Source organism: Micromonas pusilla, assembly GCF_000151265.4.
Source record: "Micromonas pusilla CCMP1545 genomic scaffold MICPUCscaffold_7, whole genome shotgun sequence".
Taxonomy (NCBI): Eukaryota; Viridiplantae; Chlorophyta; class Mamiellophyceae; order Mamiellales; family Mamiellaceae; genus Micromonas; species Micromonas pusilla.
This window is the reverse complement of record NW_003315888.1, coordinates 1,135,203-1,149,679: the sequence shown is the minus strand read 5'-3', so window position 1 is coordinate 1,149,679 and position 14,477 is coordinate 1,135,203. Positions and strand designations below refer to the sequence as shown.

Genomic DNA, 14,477 nt, shown 5'->3' with positions numbered 1-14,477 from the left:
ACGAGTACGTTTTTACGTACTAGTACGCCGCGTCGCCTGAACTTTTCGAGGGGCACGCCGACGAGACGCGTTCGGCGATCTCCATTCGCCGCGAGGCATTGCGATCCGCGCGCGGCGTCGGCGTCGCGAGCGCGCGATCGCGTCGCGGCAGGTCGATCCCCGCGAGCTTCGCGACGCGCTCGCGCCGCGGAGGACGCGCGCGAGGACGCGCGCGCGCGCCGAGGACGGCCGATCGCGTCGCGCGATCGAAACGGATTAGGAATTAATCAGGAGGCGAGAAGAGGAGGGGGGGATTCGCGATGGCGCGCTCGGACGCGTTCCTTCGCCCGCCCGGGCACGCCGCGACGACGTACAGGTCCGACGTCACCGCGTTCAGGACCGCGAAAGTCCCGGAGGCGTCGATCGCGGCGCGACGCGCGGTCGCGTCGACGCGCGGCGCGGATCCCCTCGGGGTTCGACCGCGGCAGTGGCAGCAGACGACGTACGTGAATCAGCACGTCTTCACGCGCGCGAAAGCCTCGGACGCGCTCCTCGCGACCGCGCCCGGGAAGTTCGCGCCGTCGCGCTCGCAGCGGACGCTCACGGACGGCGCGCTCCTGAAGTCAACGTGGGGGACGAAGTCCGTCGCGTTCGCGAAGGAGCCGTTCGAGGGGGACTGGTGCGCGCGGACGAATTTGGAATCGCACGGTTTAGGCAACGCGCTCGATCGCGACCGCGAGACCGGGCTGAGACGCGTCACCGCCCGCGCGAAGAAGCACAGCGACCGCGTCACGAACGAGACGTTGCGGAGGAGCGGTAAGGTCTACGTCAACCCGATGGACGCGGAGCGCGAGAGGATGGCGACGATGCGCGACGCGAAGGCGAGAGGCGAGTGGCCGAGGGCGAGGTCGCCGGTCAGAGTGAGGGAGTGCACGCGTCGGAGCAAGACGCGACGCGCGGATCTGCAGGCGGTTCTGGATCTGGAGAAGTTCGAGCGGCGGGTCGTGTACGGCATCGTGTGATCGCCTGTGTTGTTTTTGTAGTGGTGACGAAATCGTAGCGGAGTAAACGAACGAGCCGTCGTCGCTGGAGGCGGGTTGATTTGATGGAACAATTCTCCCGCGAGAGACGAACAGTAACAGCGCGATTTATTTCCATCGCAATTCGCTCCCCGCCTCCCGCCATTCCCAGACCGCGCGCGCCTCTCGACATGGAGCCCGAAACCATGGACGGCGTCGTCGACGCGGCGCAGTATCCCGTGGACGCGGTCACCGCGGACGCGATGACGACGGACGTCGGACCGAAGGGCCTCGGCATGTCGTTAGACGATCTCGTTCGCGAGAGCAAACCGGCCGGTGGCGGGCGGGGCGGACGAGGACACAAAGGCGAGGGCGGACGGTTGAAAGTGCGCGCGGTGATCGTGAAGCGACCCGCGGGCGGCGGGAGAGGGTTCGGGGGAAGAGGTCCCGCGCCGCCGAGGAAGACGGTGCGCTCGATGGCGTTCATCGTTCGAGCGTCGGATCGATCGAACGTTCGCGCGTTCGTCGTTCGTTCGTTCGTTCGTTCGTTCGTTCGTTCGTTCGTGCATGATTGGATCGATCCCCGTCGTCGTTCCGTTCCGTCCCATCCATCTATCCCTCCAACCCTGACGCGTCTCTTCTCCGACGCGCGTTCGTTCGTTCCTTCGCAGCCCGGAAAGATCTACAAGCGCGACGACGGCGTCGTCGTCCTGCACATGTACGGCAAGGACGTCCTCGCGGCGAACAACCAGGGCGAAGTGACCCTCGACGCCGACGGCGACCGCGGGAAAAACACCTTCCTCGGCGTGCACGACGCGTTGTCCAGGTTCGGCTTCAAGCTCTCGCGTCCGAACCCGGCGGCGCCGGAGGAGTGGAGCGTCAGCGACGGGAAGAAGTTTCTGAAGCGGTACGAGGACGGGATGGTGATCCCCGCGCCCAAGCCGCCGGGACCGGGGCGGATGCTCGCGCTGTTGCAGACGGAGGTTCGCGCGGGGAGGCGCGTTTTATCTCACACTGGTCCCCGTACGACCGCGTCGGCGCGGTGAACGCCGATCCTTAAGGACTTTACTTCCCGGCGCATCTCTGCGCCCAGGGTCCCTCGCTTTCAATCCCGACACATCGCGACGCCTTTCAACTTCAACTGACGCCTTTTAACTCCACCCCGACATTCGCTCGCATGGACCCTCGACCCTCAGCGGCGGCGGACGCGGACGAGGCGGCGGAGGCTTCGGCGGGCGCGGACGAGGACGGGGATCGTCTTACTACTGATCGAAACGATCCCCGGGAAGGAGAGGAGAGGAGAATACGACGTCGTTTTTTGCGTTTGTGTTTTAACTACCTAAATCTGACGTCGTCGAAGCTGCTGCGCGTCCGCCGTCGCGGGTGGACGCGTTCGGTTTTTGGTTTTCGATTCCGTCGCGCCGAATGGCTCCGGGGGTCGAGCGCGCTCACCGATCCTCCTCCTCCGGGACCGTGCCTACCGCGAGGGTCGAACCGCGTGAACAGAGACTCAGATTAGTGACTATAAATTCAAAACAAACGCCCCCCGCGCGCGCGTTACGGTGCGCGCGCGCGGTCGTCGTCTCGTCTTCTCTAACGATGATGTGATGATGAATGGTCCGGGGGTCGAGAGGGTCATGTGTCTTCCAGGTCGTCCCCCTCACCGAACAGCGCGCGTTCCATCGCGTCGTCGTGCATCAACACCCGCGCGGCCGCGAGCTGCGCTTTCGTCCCGCTCGGACCCGAGGGCACGCACGCCGCGAGCGCTCGCATCGCGCCGCGCGCGCCCGCCGTCGCGCCGCCCGCCCCCCCGCCCGCGCCCGCGCCGCCGCCCGTCAGGAACGACCGCGTCGCCGAGTCCCTCGCTCCCGCGACGACGGATCGATTCGCCCCCGCCGCGCGCGACGCGGCGCCGTGCGCCGCGCGCGCGACGCTCGGCGGCGCGCACTGCACGCGCGACATCGCGCGGAAACACGCCATCGTCGCTCGGCGGCCCGCCATCGCGCGACGACGTGTGCGGACGGGCGGGGCGAGCTAGGGCAAACGGTGCGACGACGACGACGCGTCTGCGGTCGGCCGACGCGACGTGCAGTGCGATCGCGCGATCGAAGCTCGAGCAGTTTGAAATCTACTGTGGGCACACCTCAGTCCGCGCGACGTCCTCTCCCACACTCGTCGCGCGCGAGAGAGACGTCCACGCGCGCGCGCTCACGTCGCCAGCCAGCGAACGCCGCGACGTCATCGCGCGGACGTCTCGTCTGAGCCTCCGAGAGACGACGCGAACGAGACGCCGGGGCGCGGTCAGATCGCGTAAGAAGACTTTTATAGCGTAAGAAGACACGCAAAAAAAGTGAAACGATCGCGATGCTGTGGGTGGACAAGCATCGCCCGCACGCGCTCGACAAGTTCGCGCACGCGAACGTCTCGACCGCGGAGCACCTGAAGCGCCTCGTCGCGGACGGCGACTGCCCGCACTTGCTCTTCTACGGCGTCAGCGGCGCGGGGAAGAAGACGCTCGCGCTCGCGGTGCTCCGAGAGATCTTCGGCCCGGGGGTTGAGAAGGTCAAGGTGGAGGGCAAGACGTGGAAGATCGAGCAAGGCGAGCGGAAGATCGAGGTCGAGCTCACGACGATGAGCAGCAACTACCACGTCGAGATGAACCCCTCGGACGCGGGGAACAAAGACCGGTACGTCGTCCAGGAGGTGATCAAAGAGATGGCCAAGTCGCGGCCCATCGACGCCGCGGGGAACCAAGGCTTCAAAGGCGCGTTCTATCTCACACTGGTTCCCATACGACCGCGTCGGCGTGGTGAACGCCGATCCTTAAGGACTTTTCCCGTCGTCTCTCTCCGCCCAGGGTCCCTCGCTCACAATCCCCGCCCTCGACGCCTTTCAACTTCAACTGACGCCTTTGAACTCCACCCCGACGTCGCTTCGTACGGAACGACCCAAAGTTTTGCTCCTCAACGAGGTCGACAACCTGTCGAAAGAGGCGCAGCACGGGCTGAGGCGAACGATGGAGAAGTACTCGCAGGCGTGCCGGCTCGTGCTCGTGTGCAACAGCGTCTCGAAGGTGTTGGACGCGGTGCGGAGTCGGTGTCTTCCCATCCGCGTCGCCGCGCCGTCGACGACGGAGGTGGAGGCGTTGCTGCACGACGTCGCGAAGAGAGAGAAGCTGACGCTTCCGCCCGAGCTCGCCGGACGCGTCGCCGCGCACTCCGAGCGTAACATGCGCCGCGCGCTGCTGTCGTTGGAAGCGTGTCGCGCGCATCAGTACCCGTTCACGCCGGACCAGGTCGTGCAGGGGACGGACTGGGAGGCGTACGTCGCGCAGATCGCGAACGAGATCTTACAGGAGCAGTCGCCGAAGCGTCTGCTTCAGGTGCGTTCATTTTTTTACGAACGTTTTTCACCCATCGCCCGGTTTCAACATTTGATCGCATCCCCTTTCAACTGACCCGTGAATACCATTTTTTTGTATGGAATGGATTTGCCCTCTTCAGATCCGAGGACGGCTGTACGAGCTCCTCGTGAACTGCATCCCGCCGGAGTTGATCATGAAGAAGCTCGCGAGGGAGCTGTGCCGGAAGATCGACGTGGAGCTGAAGCACGAGGTGGCGAAGCACGCGGCGTTTTTCGAGCGCAGGCTCGCGGAGGGTTCGAAGGCGATCATCCACATGGAGGCGTTCATCGCGAAGTTCATGGCCGTCTACAAGAAGTACATCATCGCGTCGTTCGGGTGAGACGCGGTGAGGCGAGGCGAGGCGAGGCGAGGCGAGGCGAGGCGAGGCGCGTCGGCGGCGTGGCGCGGGGGCGACGAGAGAGCGCGCGGCGCGCGGGGTTGGGTTGGTTCGCGGGTAGCGAGCGTCGAATCGAAAAACATCGAAACGAACGAAACGTTTTTTTTCGGCAGTCGTCGCCCTCCTACCCTCTTCTTCGAACGAAACGCGTCTTCATCACTCGGCGTCTCGCGCGCCGCCGCCGTCGCGATGGCGGAGGTTTACCTGCACGACGCCGCACGGAACGGCGACGTCGAGGCGATCAACAAGGCTGTCGCCGCGGGGCAGGACGTGAACGCGCGGGACGCGCACAAGCGCACGCCGCTGCATCTCGCCGCGCACGCGGGACAGGTCCGTCGTCGCTCGCGCTTCTTCGCGCCCGCTCCCTCGCTCCTCTCTCGCTCGCGTCGCGGTCCCGTCCCGTCGCCGCCCGTCCTCGCCGACCTCTTCCCCCCCCTCTCCCTCCTCGCCCCGCCCTCCGCAGATGGACGCCGCGAAGTTCCTCGTCGCCTCCGGCGCGAAGCTCCACCTCGAGGCGACCGACGGCGTCAACGCGCTGCACTTCGCGTGCATACGAGGACACCACGATCTCGCGCGCGAGCTCGTCAACCTCGGCGCGAACGCCAAGGCGGTCACGTACAAGGGCGAGAACGCGCTGCACTTCGCCGCGCGGACGGGGGACGTGAAGCTGATATCGATGCTCCTCCGGAAGCAGGTCAGCGCGCTGACGAGGAGCAAGCGAGGGAAGCGGCCGCGGGAGGTGGCGAAGGGCGAGGACGCGATCGCGGCGCTGAGGTGCGTTCATATTTACACTGGTCCCCATACGACCGCGTTCGCGTGGTGCACGCCGTTCCTTAAGGACTTCTTTACTTCCCGGCGTGTGTTGTGTTTCTCTCCGCCCATCACCACTCGCTTTCAATCCCGACACACCTCGGCGCCTTTCAACTCCACTTCTGACGCCTTTCGACTCCGCCCCGACAGCGCCGCGGAGGCCAAGGCGGAGGAGGCGGCGCGACGCACCGCGGAGGGTCTCAGAGCGAAGGGGGGGGAGACGACGAGCGACGGCGACGGCGAGGGCGACGGCGAGGAAGGAGGGGATGGGGGGGAGATAGGGTCGGCGATAGGGCCGGCGATAGGGCCGCCGGGACGGCCGATGCCGCCTCCGGAGGAGGAGGACGACGACGACGACGACGCCGCCGCGCCGTCGATCGGACCGTCCATCGGTCCGTCCATGCCGCCGCCGCGCCACCTTCGCGAGAAGCGCGAGATCGCGGAGGTGGAGGACGCGCCCGCGGACGCCCTCGCCGCGGCGGCGGCGGCGCCGGTCTCGAAGAAGGCGAAGAAGGCGAACGGGAAGCCCGTCCTCAGCTTCGGCGACGACGACCCCTGACGAGTTCGTTCAACATTCATCCGTCGAGCAGGAGAGAGAGGTAGGAGAGAGAAGAGAAAACGAAATTCATCAAGCATTTCTGAGTGCTCTTCTGTGTTACAACGACCGAATTTGATGATAGTCTACGTACATGAAATCGAACGAACGAATCGTCGATCACTCCGACCCCTGCCCCGCGGTCGCCCCGACGTCGTACCCGCCGAACCGAAACGCGCGAAGGTAATCGATCACGACGCCCTCGAGCTTCGCCGGGACGATGCCGAGCTCCTTAAACCCCTCCGATTTCGGATCCTTCAGGTAATCCTCGCCCTGCGCGTCGATGTACGACCGCGTCAGCCCCGTCGGCGTCGGCAGCGGGAACGGCACGCGGTTCAGCAGAAACTCGTGCGGCGCGGCGAGCATCTTGAGAATAAAGCTCGGCACGTAGACGATCCTCGACGCGTTTTGCGCGCGAATGATGCTCTGCGTCATCTTCAGCATGTCCTCCATCGTCAAAATCTTTTCGCCGCACAGCTCGAACGTCCTCCCCGCGGTGCTCTCGTCGTGCACGATCGCTCGGATCGCGAGCGCGACGTCGTCGACGTACACCGGCTGATGTTTGCTCCCGCCGTCGTCGATCAGCGTCTGCACCGGGAACTTGCACGTGTGCTCCGCGAAGACGTTGAGCAGTCGGTCCTATACGAGCGATGATATCGGGGCGGAGTTGAAAGGCGTCAGAAGCGGAGTTGAAAGGCATCGAGGGCGGGGATTGAAACCGAGGCGTGGGAGGAGAGATGCGTCGAGCAAAGTCCTTAAGGATCGGCGTTCACCACGCCAACGCGGTCGTATGGGGACCAGTGTGAGATAGAACGCGCCTCCGTGCCGATCAACTTGGCGGGCTTGACGACGGTGGCGTTCGGAAACGCCGCGCGCACCGCCTCGTCCCCCTCCGCTTTCGTGCGGTAGTACTTCGACGGGTGGTCCAACGTGGCACCGAGCGCGCTGACGTGGACCAATCGCTCCACGCCGAGCTCTTTGCAGATCCGCGCGAGTCGCTCCGGGAAGTCGCGGTGGACGTCGTCGAAGGAGAAATTCCGCGTCTCCCACTCGCGGCCGAGGAGGTTCACGACGACGTTGGACCGCTCGACCGCGTACTTGATCGCGGAATCGTCCCGGATCTTCAACCCGGCGAGATCCACGATCTGACCGAGGTCGCCCATGACTTTCAGGTGCTGCTTCGCGTTGTCGCCGCACCGCGTCGGGAGAATCATCCGCGATCCGCTCTTGCCGAGGTGGTTCACGACGTACCGTCCGAGGTACCCCGTCGCGCCGAACACCGTGGACGTGATCCCGCTGCGCGACGTCGCGATCGGGTTTAGGGTTCGAGGGTTAGGGTTGAGGGGACGACGCGACGCGCGGCGGGCGCGCGGGATGGACGGCAGATGGGACGCGGCGGCGGTGGGGGGAGGGGGGGGGAGGGCGCGAGGGATCGATCGATCCGTTTAGGGTAAGAACGCGCGCCACCAGACCGCGCGGCGGGCGGACGATCGATGACCCCGATCGCGCGGGGACGGACCTGATGGAGGAGCGTCCGCCCGTGCCTCTGCTCTCGTACGTCACCGGGAGTCCACACCCGGACATCTCCCGCGCGAAGATCTGCGCGACGGGGGAGAGCGACGAGGGGAAGGTCAGGACGGGGGCTAAAGCGCGGAGGCGCGCGTCTCTTCGGCGAGGACGACGGACGCGAGGGACGGATGGCTCTTCGAGGCGCGGAGCGCGCGCGACGCGCCTTGTTCGGATCGAATCCGTCGCGGACGGACGCCGCGACCGCGGCCGCGGGCGCGGTCGGCACCGCGCGCGCGAGGCGTCGCGTCGACAGCATCTCGCCGCGCGAGTCGAGTCTGGAGCCGCCGTCCGACGCGACGCGCGAGGTTTTCGACGCAACCCTGCGGCCCTGCCCTCTTCTGGCTCGCGCTCGCGTCTGGTCGTATGAAACCGCAACCGTTATGCTGATGACGAGACCTCGCGCGCGCGCGCCAGTTCCCCCCCGCGCCCCCCCCTCCGCGCGCGGGGCTCCTCCTCCTCCGCGCGATGCCGTCGCACGCGGAGAACATCAGGCGCCTGACCGCGCTCGCGAACGACGGGAACAGGATCGCCGCGCACGCGCTCGCGCGCCATCACCTCGACGGCACCGGCGGCCTCGAGGTGGACCACGCCAAGGGATGGGCGATGCTGGAACACGCGTCGGATCTGGGCAACGCGCGCGCGAGCAAGGAGCTGTGCACGCCGCGGGGACTGAAATACAAGCAGGCGAGGGCGACGGGGAGCAGGAAAGCGCTCGACGCGTTCGTGAGGGAGTGCGAGGCGGAGGACCGGACGCCGAGGTCGCCCGAGGGCGCGCGCGACGAAGAAGAAGACGAGAAGCGATGGTGGCGCGGCGCGTCGCTGAAGAAGCGCGATCCCGCCCCTCCATCGCGCGCGTCGTCCGTTCTCGCGTCGTCCAGGGCGACCACGCCCGGGTCGTCGGAAGCCGACGCGGACGCCCTCGCCGGTCGTCTGCGTCGCGCGGGGTTGACGGACTACAACGCGATGGCGAGCGGCGGCGGCGGCGGTCCGAAGTCGACAATATTTAAGATGAACGCGTCCGCGGCGTCCGCGGCGCCGTCGACGACGTCGCGCGGCAAAAACGACGCGCGCCGCGAGAAGGAGCTCACGAAGCGCGCGCGCGCGGGCGACGCGGACGCCGCATGGGAGCTGTCCGACGTCTTCTTGAAGAACGCGACGTTTGAGGGCGCCGCCGAGGGCGTCGACGTCGCGTCCGGGTGGCTGTGGATCGACACCGCCGCGGGGTTGGGGCACCGCGCGGCGGCGGCGGCGATGAAAACGCGAATCGGACAGCTGTACAAAGACGGCCCCACGGCGCTGTTTCTCAAGGTGGCGCCGCGCGGGGAGAAACGGTTCGACTGGAGCGTGGGCGAATGCCACGAGCGAGGCGAGGGCGGGGTGAAGACGCCGTCGATGCGAGACGCGCAGCCGCACTACAGAAGAGGCGCCGACGCGGCGACGCCGGAGGAATGGCATCAGCTCGCGAAACGCTGCGCGGACGGTGGTCACCACGCGGACGCGCTGCGGTGGTACACGAAAGTCGCGCGCGCGTCGACGCCCGGGAACGTCCTGCCCATCTCCGTCGACGCCGCGTACAGAGTCGCGATGTGCCACGAGAAAGGGACGGGGGTCGCGGCGAACCACGAAACCGCCGTCGCGTGGTATCGCGCCGCCGCGGACGGCGCGCACGTCGAAGCCGCGTCGCGCCTCGGGATCCTTCTGTTCGACAAGTCGAAGGCGTACGGCGAGGCGGTGAGGTGGCTGGAGATGGCGGCGACGCGCGGCGACGCCGTCGCGGGGTTGAAGCTCGGGTTGGCGTACGCGACGGGAAAGGGCGTCGAGAAGGATCCGCGCGCAGCGGCGAAGGCGCGTTCTATCTCACACTGGTCCCCATACGACCGCGTTCGCGTGGTGAACGCCGATCCTTAAGGACTTTCGCCGGCGCATCTCTGCGCCCACCCCTCGCGTTCAATCCCCACCCTCGACGCCTTTCAACTCCGCTTCTGACGCCTTTCAACTCCACCCCGACGTTCGCTCGTATGGACCCTCGACCCTGAAGTGGTACCAAAAAGCCGAGGAAGAACACCAACACGCGCGGAAGGGCGTGATCAAGGAGGGCAGGAAGCACATCAAGGAGGTCAAGGCGGAGCGCGCGAAGCTCAAGGCGGGGAAGCGATGGTGAGACGAGCGGAGCGACGCGCGCGCGCGCGGTGCCCTTACCCTTAGACTACTGTAGACTACCTTTAGTTACCACTCCGACGCGCGTCCGTCGTCGCGAGGAGAGAGCGCTCGCGTTCGCGTTCGCGTTCGCTCGAGCGCCGCGGCGGCTTCCCTCGCCGGCTCCACCGGCCGCAACCCGATCGCTTTCAACCGCGCGATCGGCGCGCACTTCATCGCGACGGACCGCCCGCCGCCCACGCCCACGTCCCGCGTCGCCGGGCTCGCCGCGTTGCACGCGCTGAACGTCGTTCCATACAAAGCGATGGCGGGGTGGAGTTGAAAGGCGTCAGATGGAGTTGAAAGGCATCGAGGTCGGGGATTGAAAGCGAGGGATGGGCGGAGAGAATCGCCGGGCAAAGTCCTTAAGGAACGGCGTTCACCACGCCAACGCGGTCGTATGGGAACCAGTGTATAGAACGCACCTGAACGTCCCCTCCCCGCGCGGGAGCTCCGCGTCGTGCCACCGCGGCGCGAGCGACACCGTGAACACCTGCTCCCCCAACGTCTGCGCGTGCCCGACGGCGGCCAAAACGCACGCGCCCTCGCGCTCGCCGACGCTCAGCGCGGCGTAGCCTCGAAGCGCGTGCGCGTGGAAGCGAAATTCGTCGTCGTCGCCGGCGGCGCGGTCGAGACGCGCGACGACGCGCCCGTGTTTCCTCGCGAGCGCGACGGCGGCGCGTTTCAACGACGGAGGAAATAAGCCGATCCCCGCGGCGCCGGAGAGCCACACGTCCGCGCGCGCGACGCCGTCGTCGATCGTGCACGACGCTTCGCACTCGAACCCGCACGCGTTTTTTGGCGGTAAAGTCCCAGGCGGCGGGCGGCAGCTCGCGCAGCCGATCAAATTTTCAATCTCCGGACCGCCGTCGGCGCGCGCCGCGAGCGCGCGCGACGCGCGCGACGCGTCCGTCGCACCCATCGTCCCGGCGTCGCAGCCGCACGTCCTGCATCCGTATCGAATCGTGAGCTGCTGCACGGCGACGACGCGCGCGCGGACGTCCCACGCGCGTCGATCGATGACGCCGCCCGCGAGCGCGGCGCCGTTCGTCAGCTCGCGAAGCGTCGTCCGCGTTCCGCTGTACACTGGTCCCCGTACGACCGCGTCGGCGTGGTGAACGCCGATCCTTAAGGACTTTTCGTTCCACGCGCCATCGCCCATCGTCGCGCGCGCGGGGGTCGCGACCTCGACGACGCTCTCCGCGGTGATCTTCGCGTACAGCGACAGCGACGCGCTGGCGTGCCGGTGCGCGCCGTGCACGACGACGCGCGCGCCGCGGCCGGCGCCGAGCGGCAGCGACTCGACCGGCGCGTTGACGTAGGCGTCGATCGCGTCCGCGCCGCCGCGGACGTCGCGCAGCGTCCACCGCAACGACCAGCCGCGTCCGAACGCGTCCGGGGAGTACCTCTCCGCGATCACGATCCCGGTGAAGGAAAAGTTGCGCGACGGCGGCGGCGGCCACGACTGCGCCGTGTGACGCGTCGCAAGCGTTCGCACGCGGACGCCCCCCGGAGGCGGCGGCCGCGGTTTCGTTTTCTTCGTACGATGCGCGTCCCCGTCCTCCTCCTCCCGCTCCCGCGGGGCCCACCCGCCTCTCCGGCCTTCCGTCGGGACCCAGAGCAGCATGTCCGAGACGCTCTTGATCTCGTCGCCGTCGCGGCGGCGGTCGCGGGCGCTCGGTCGACGGTCGCGCGCCTCGAAGCCGGGGCCGGGACCCGGCCGCGGCGGCGGCGGCGGCGACGACGCGACGATAACGGACGCGAGGTTGACGCGGAGGTAACACCGCGGCTCGCGCAGCCGAGGCGGGAGCGCTCTCGTCGTCGCGCCGCTCGCGTCTCCGACGGACGCCCTCGCGCCCTCGCACACGACGATCCAGTCCGTCGCGACGAACGCGGCGCCGTGCGGCGGCGGCGGCGATCCGGACGCGCCGTCGCCGTCTTCGAACAGGACGTCCATCTCCGCGGTGTCGTCGTGCGCGGTGACGCGCCGCGCGCGTCCGTCGCCGCCGACGCCCGCGTCCGCGACGCGCGCCCACGCGAACAGCGCGGCCCCCGCGGCGCGGCGGCACACGTCGCGCGCGCGCAGGACGATCCTGTCGACGTCCACGGCGCCGACGCCGGCGCCGAACGGGATGTTTCCGTTTCCGTTTTCGTCATCGCGCGCTTCCTCGGCGGCGCGCGCGAACGCGGCGATCGCGCGCTCGCGGACGCGGCGCATCGTCGGCAGCGACGGCGCGCGGCGCTCGTCCCCGCCCAACCCGGACGGCGTGAAGAATTCGCGATACAGCGTGTCGCGTTTAACGACGAGCGCGGCCGCCGCCTCCGCGTCGTCGTCGTCGTCGCCGCCGCCGCCGCCGAGGAGCGCGCGCAACGCGCCGTCCAGATCGAACCCACCGCCGTCGCCGTTCCCCGCGAACTCGTCGACGCCGCTCAGGCTCGACCGGCGGCGTTTCCTCCCGAGAAGGAGTCGCTCCGCGCGCTTCCTTCCCTCCGCCGAATTCCAGACGTCGAATTTCTCGCCGAGCGCGACGGCGAGTTCGCGGACGCGCGCGGCGGCGACGAACCCGGACTCCTCGCACGCGCGTCTCAGCGCGTCGCCGCTCGCCCACGCGTCGGCGTCGTCGCGGTCGGATGCCGCGGTCGATGGAAACAACGCGGGGCACCCGTCGGCGTACGGCGACGGCGACGCGATCGTGATTTTCGTGCGCACGCACGCGCCGACGGCGCGTAAGCCGCCCGACGCGTCGTCGTCGTCGTCGTCGCCTTCGTCGTCGTCGTCGCGACGCCACACCGGGTGCGCGTGCGTGAGGACGATCTTCGATCCAACGCGGAGCGCGGGGACGAGCGACCCGCGCGCGCGTCGCGTCAGCGTCGCGTGCGTCATGATGAGCGGCACGCCGCCGCCGCCGCCGCCGCCGCCGCCGCCGCCGCCGCGTCCATTCAAAATCACGCCGAACCCGATCGGATCCACGCCGGTGACCATCGCCTCGTACCTCGCCAACGTGTCCCCCCTGACACACGCGTCGCACGGACATTCAGCCGCGTCAGCAGCACGCGAATCCGCGTCGATCGCGGCGGTTAGGGTCCACGCCCCCGGGGTCGCCGTCGTCGCCGCCGTCGCCGCCGCCAGCCGAATCTCGCGTTCGCTCCCTTCGCCCTTCATCAGCGTCGACTTCCGCAAGTTATCCACGACGACGCACCCGCCCGCGCACGTCATCGAGGCCGAGTCCGAGACGGCGTCCCCCGCGTCCGCGCCCTCTCCCGCGCGCGATCGATCGCCCCCGACGAAGAACGGCCGCCACCGCGCGGCGGCTTCCCCGGAGAAAATAATCCGCCGCGAAAACGCGGGCGCGTCGTCGCCGCCTTCGCCGCCTTCGCCTTCGCCGCCGCCGCCGCCGCGCCCCGGCTCCGCGCCGCACCGCGCGCACTTCCCGAGCTCGAGAAGGAAAAACCGCGACGGCGGGTCCGCCAGCGACACCACCGGCGACACCGCGACGACGGCGCCGCGGACGGTGATCCCCCCGCCCTTCTTCGGCGGCGGCGGCGCGCGCGACGCCGCGTCCGCCGGCTCCGGGAGCGGCGTCGCGGTACCGCGCGTCTCGTCGTCGAGCGCGATCAGCCCCGCCGTCTCGAGGTACGCCGTCCCGGACTCGCCGCCGCATCGAACGAGCGACCACGACGTCGCGAGCACGCGGCGGTTCAGAAGCCGCGCGTCCGGCGTCGACGTCGCGACGAAGACGGGCACGGCGCCGGTGGCGTCCTCCAGGAGCAACGCGTCCGCCAGCTGCGCGTCGTCGTCGCAGCGGTTCGCGTTCAGCGGGACGCAGGGCGCGAGGCGCAGGCGGCCGACGATCGCGCGCGGGACGACGCGCGCGACGCGTCTTCTCCCCGCGTTCGTCGCGAGGTCCCGACGCGACGCGTCGGCGTCGGCGGCGGAATGGGGGTCGGGATCGGCGGCGAGACGGCTGGACGCCCAGAGCCGCGTCAGGTCCGAGACGACCGCCGTCGTCGTCCGTCGCAGCTCCGCGACGGAGAGGAGGCTCGAGCGCAGCGGCAGCGTCGGCAGCGGCGTCGTCGTCGTCGTCGTCGTCGTCGTCGTCCTCGCCCCGCTCGTCGGCGTCGCGTCGAATCGCAGGCGCGCGCGCGTCAGCGCGCGGACGAAGCGCGTCGCGAACGACGGCGACGTCGAGGCGGGGGTGCCCGCATTATTCTCGACGTCGTCGTCGTTCGCGACGCGCTTCGTCCGCGCGCTGACGCGCGCGCGCCTGCGATTCGACGCGACGCCGACGAGCGGGGCGAGGACGACGACGACGACGACGACGACGACGACGCCGCTGCCGACGCTGCCGCTGCGCTCGAGCCTCCTCTCCGTCGCGGAGCTGCGACGGACGACGACGGCGGTCGTCTCGGACCTGACGCGGCTCTGGGCGTCCAGCCGTCTCGCCGCCGATCCCGACCCCCATTCCGCCGCCGACGCCGACGCGTCGCGTCGGGACCTCGCGACGAACG

General features: G+C 68.7%; 7 protein-coding genes across 7 annotated transcripts; 5 read left to right on the top strand and 2 right to left on the bottom strand.

Moving 5' to 3' along the window:
- Nucleotides 1–299: 299 nt before the first annotated feature.
- Nucleotides 300–1,001, top strand: MICPUCDRAFT_40745 (uncharacterized protein; the record flags this gene model as incomplete). Its single annotated transcript, XM_003060181.1, has 1 exon — nt 300–1,001. One exon carries the CDS (start codon nt 300–302, stop codon nt 999–1,001), a length of 702 nt encoding a protein of 233 aa, XP_003060227.1.
- A 188-nt stretch (nt 1,002–1,189) lies between these two features.
- Nucleotides 1,190–2,044, top strand: MICPUCDRAFT_59788 (uncharacterized protein; the record flags this gene model as incomplete). Its single annotated transcript, XM_003060180.1, has 1 exon — nt 1,190–2,044. The coding sequence occupies one exon, from the start codon at nt 1,190–1,192 to the stop codon at nt 2,042–2,044; it is 855 nt and encodes a 284-aa protein (XP_003060226.1).
- Nucleotides 2,045–2,633: 589 nt separating this feature from the next.
- On the bottom strand, nt 2,634–2,999 carry MICPUCDRAFT_59787 (uncharacterized protein; the record flags this gene model as incomplete). The annotated part of the gene is made up of 1 exon (XM_003059885.1): nt 2,634–2,999. One exon carries the CDS (start codon nt 2,997–2,999, stop codon nt 2,634–2,636), a length of 366 nt encoding a protein of 121 aa, XP_003059931.1.
- A 363-nt stretch (nt 3,000–3,362) lies between these two features.
- On the top strand, nt 3,363–4,741 carry MICPUCDRAFT_18270 (uncharacterized protein; the record flags this gene model as incomplete). Its single annotated transcript, XM_003060179.1, has 3 exons — nt 3,363–3,782; nt 3,970–4,380; nt 4,502–4,741. The coding sequence occupies 3 exons, from the start codon at nt 3,363–3,365 to the stop codon at nt 4,739–4,741; spliced, it is 1,071 nt and encodes a 356-aa protein (XP_003060225.1).
- Nucleotides 4,742–4,987: 246 nt separating this feature from the next.
- On the top strand, nt 4,988–5,537 carry MICPUCDRAFT_18587 (uncharacterized protein; the record flags this gene model as incomplete). Its single annotated transcript, XM_003060178.1, has 2 exons — nt 4,988–5,128; nt 5,262–5,537. Coding segments are annotated over 2 exons (417 nt in total), but the record flags the coding sequence as incomplete, so codon positions are not given.
- A 704-nt stretch (nt 5,538–6,241) lies between these two features.
- On the bottom strand, nt 6,242–7,985 carry MICPUCDRAFT_27758 (uncharacterized protein). Its single transcript, XM_003059884.1, has 4 exons — nt 7,936–7,985; nt 7,723–7,802; nt 7,022–7,499; nt 6,242–6,842 (listed from the first exon to the last, which is right to left on the bottom strand). The coding sequence occupies exons 2-4, from the start codon at nt 7,785–7,787 to the stop codon at nt 6,324–6,326; spliced, it is 1,062 nt and encodes a 353-aa protein (XP_003059930.1). The 5' UTR covers nt 7,788–7,802; nt 7,936–7,985; the 3' UTR covers nt 6,242–6,323.
- Nucleotides 7,986–8,210: 225 nt separating this feature from the next.
- MICPUCDRAFT_47792 (uncharacterized protein) lies at nt 8,211–10,100 on the top strand. Its single transcript, XM_003060177.1, has 2 exons — nt 8,211–9,617; nt 9,811–10,100. Exons 1-2 carry the CDS (start codon nt 8,238–8,240, stop codon nt 9,931–9,933), a joined length of 1,503 nt encoding a protein of 500 aa, XP_003060223.1. The 5' UTR covers nt 8,211–8,237; the 3' UTR covers nt 9,934–10,100.
- Nucleotides 10,101–14,477: the final 4,377 nt, after the last annotated feature.

Excerpts from the sequence above, each read along its gene's own strand:
- MICPUCDRAFT_47792 (XM_003060177.1), top strand. The coding sequence starts at position 8,238 with ATGCCGTCGCACGCGGAGAACATCAGGCGCCTGACCGCGCTCGCGAAC. Across the intron at positions 9,618-9,810 it reads ATCCGCGCGCAGCGGCGAAG|TGGTACCAAAAAGCCGAGGA; the intron begins GCGCGTTCTATC and ends TCGACCCTGAAG.
- MICPUCDRAFT_27758 (XM_003059884.1), bottom strand. The coding sequence starts at position 7,787 with ATGTCCGGGTGTGGACTCCCGGTGACGTACGAGAGCAGAGGCACGGGC. Across the intron at positions 7,500-7,722 it reads GGCGGACGCTCCTCCATCAG|CGGGATCACGTCCACGGTGT; the intron begins GTCCGTCCCCGC and ends GACGTCGCGCAG. Across the intron at positions 6,843-7,021 it reads CCAAGTTGATCGGCACGGAG|GACCGACTGCTCAACGTCTT; the intron begins GCGCGTTCTATC and ends TCGCTCGTATAG.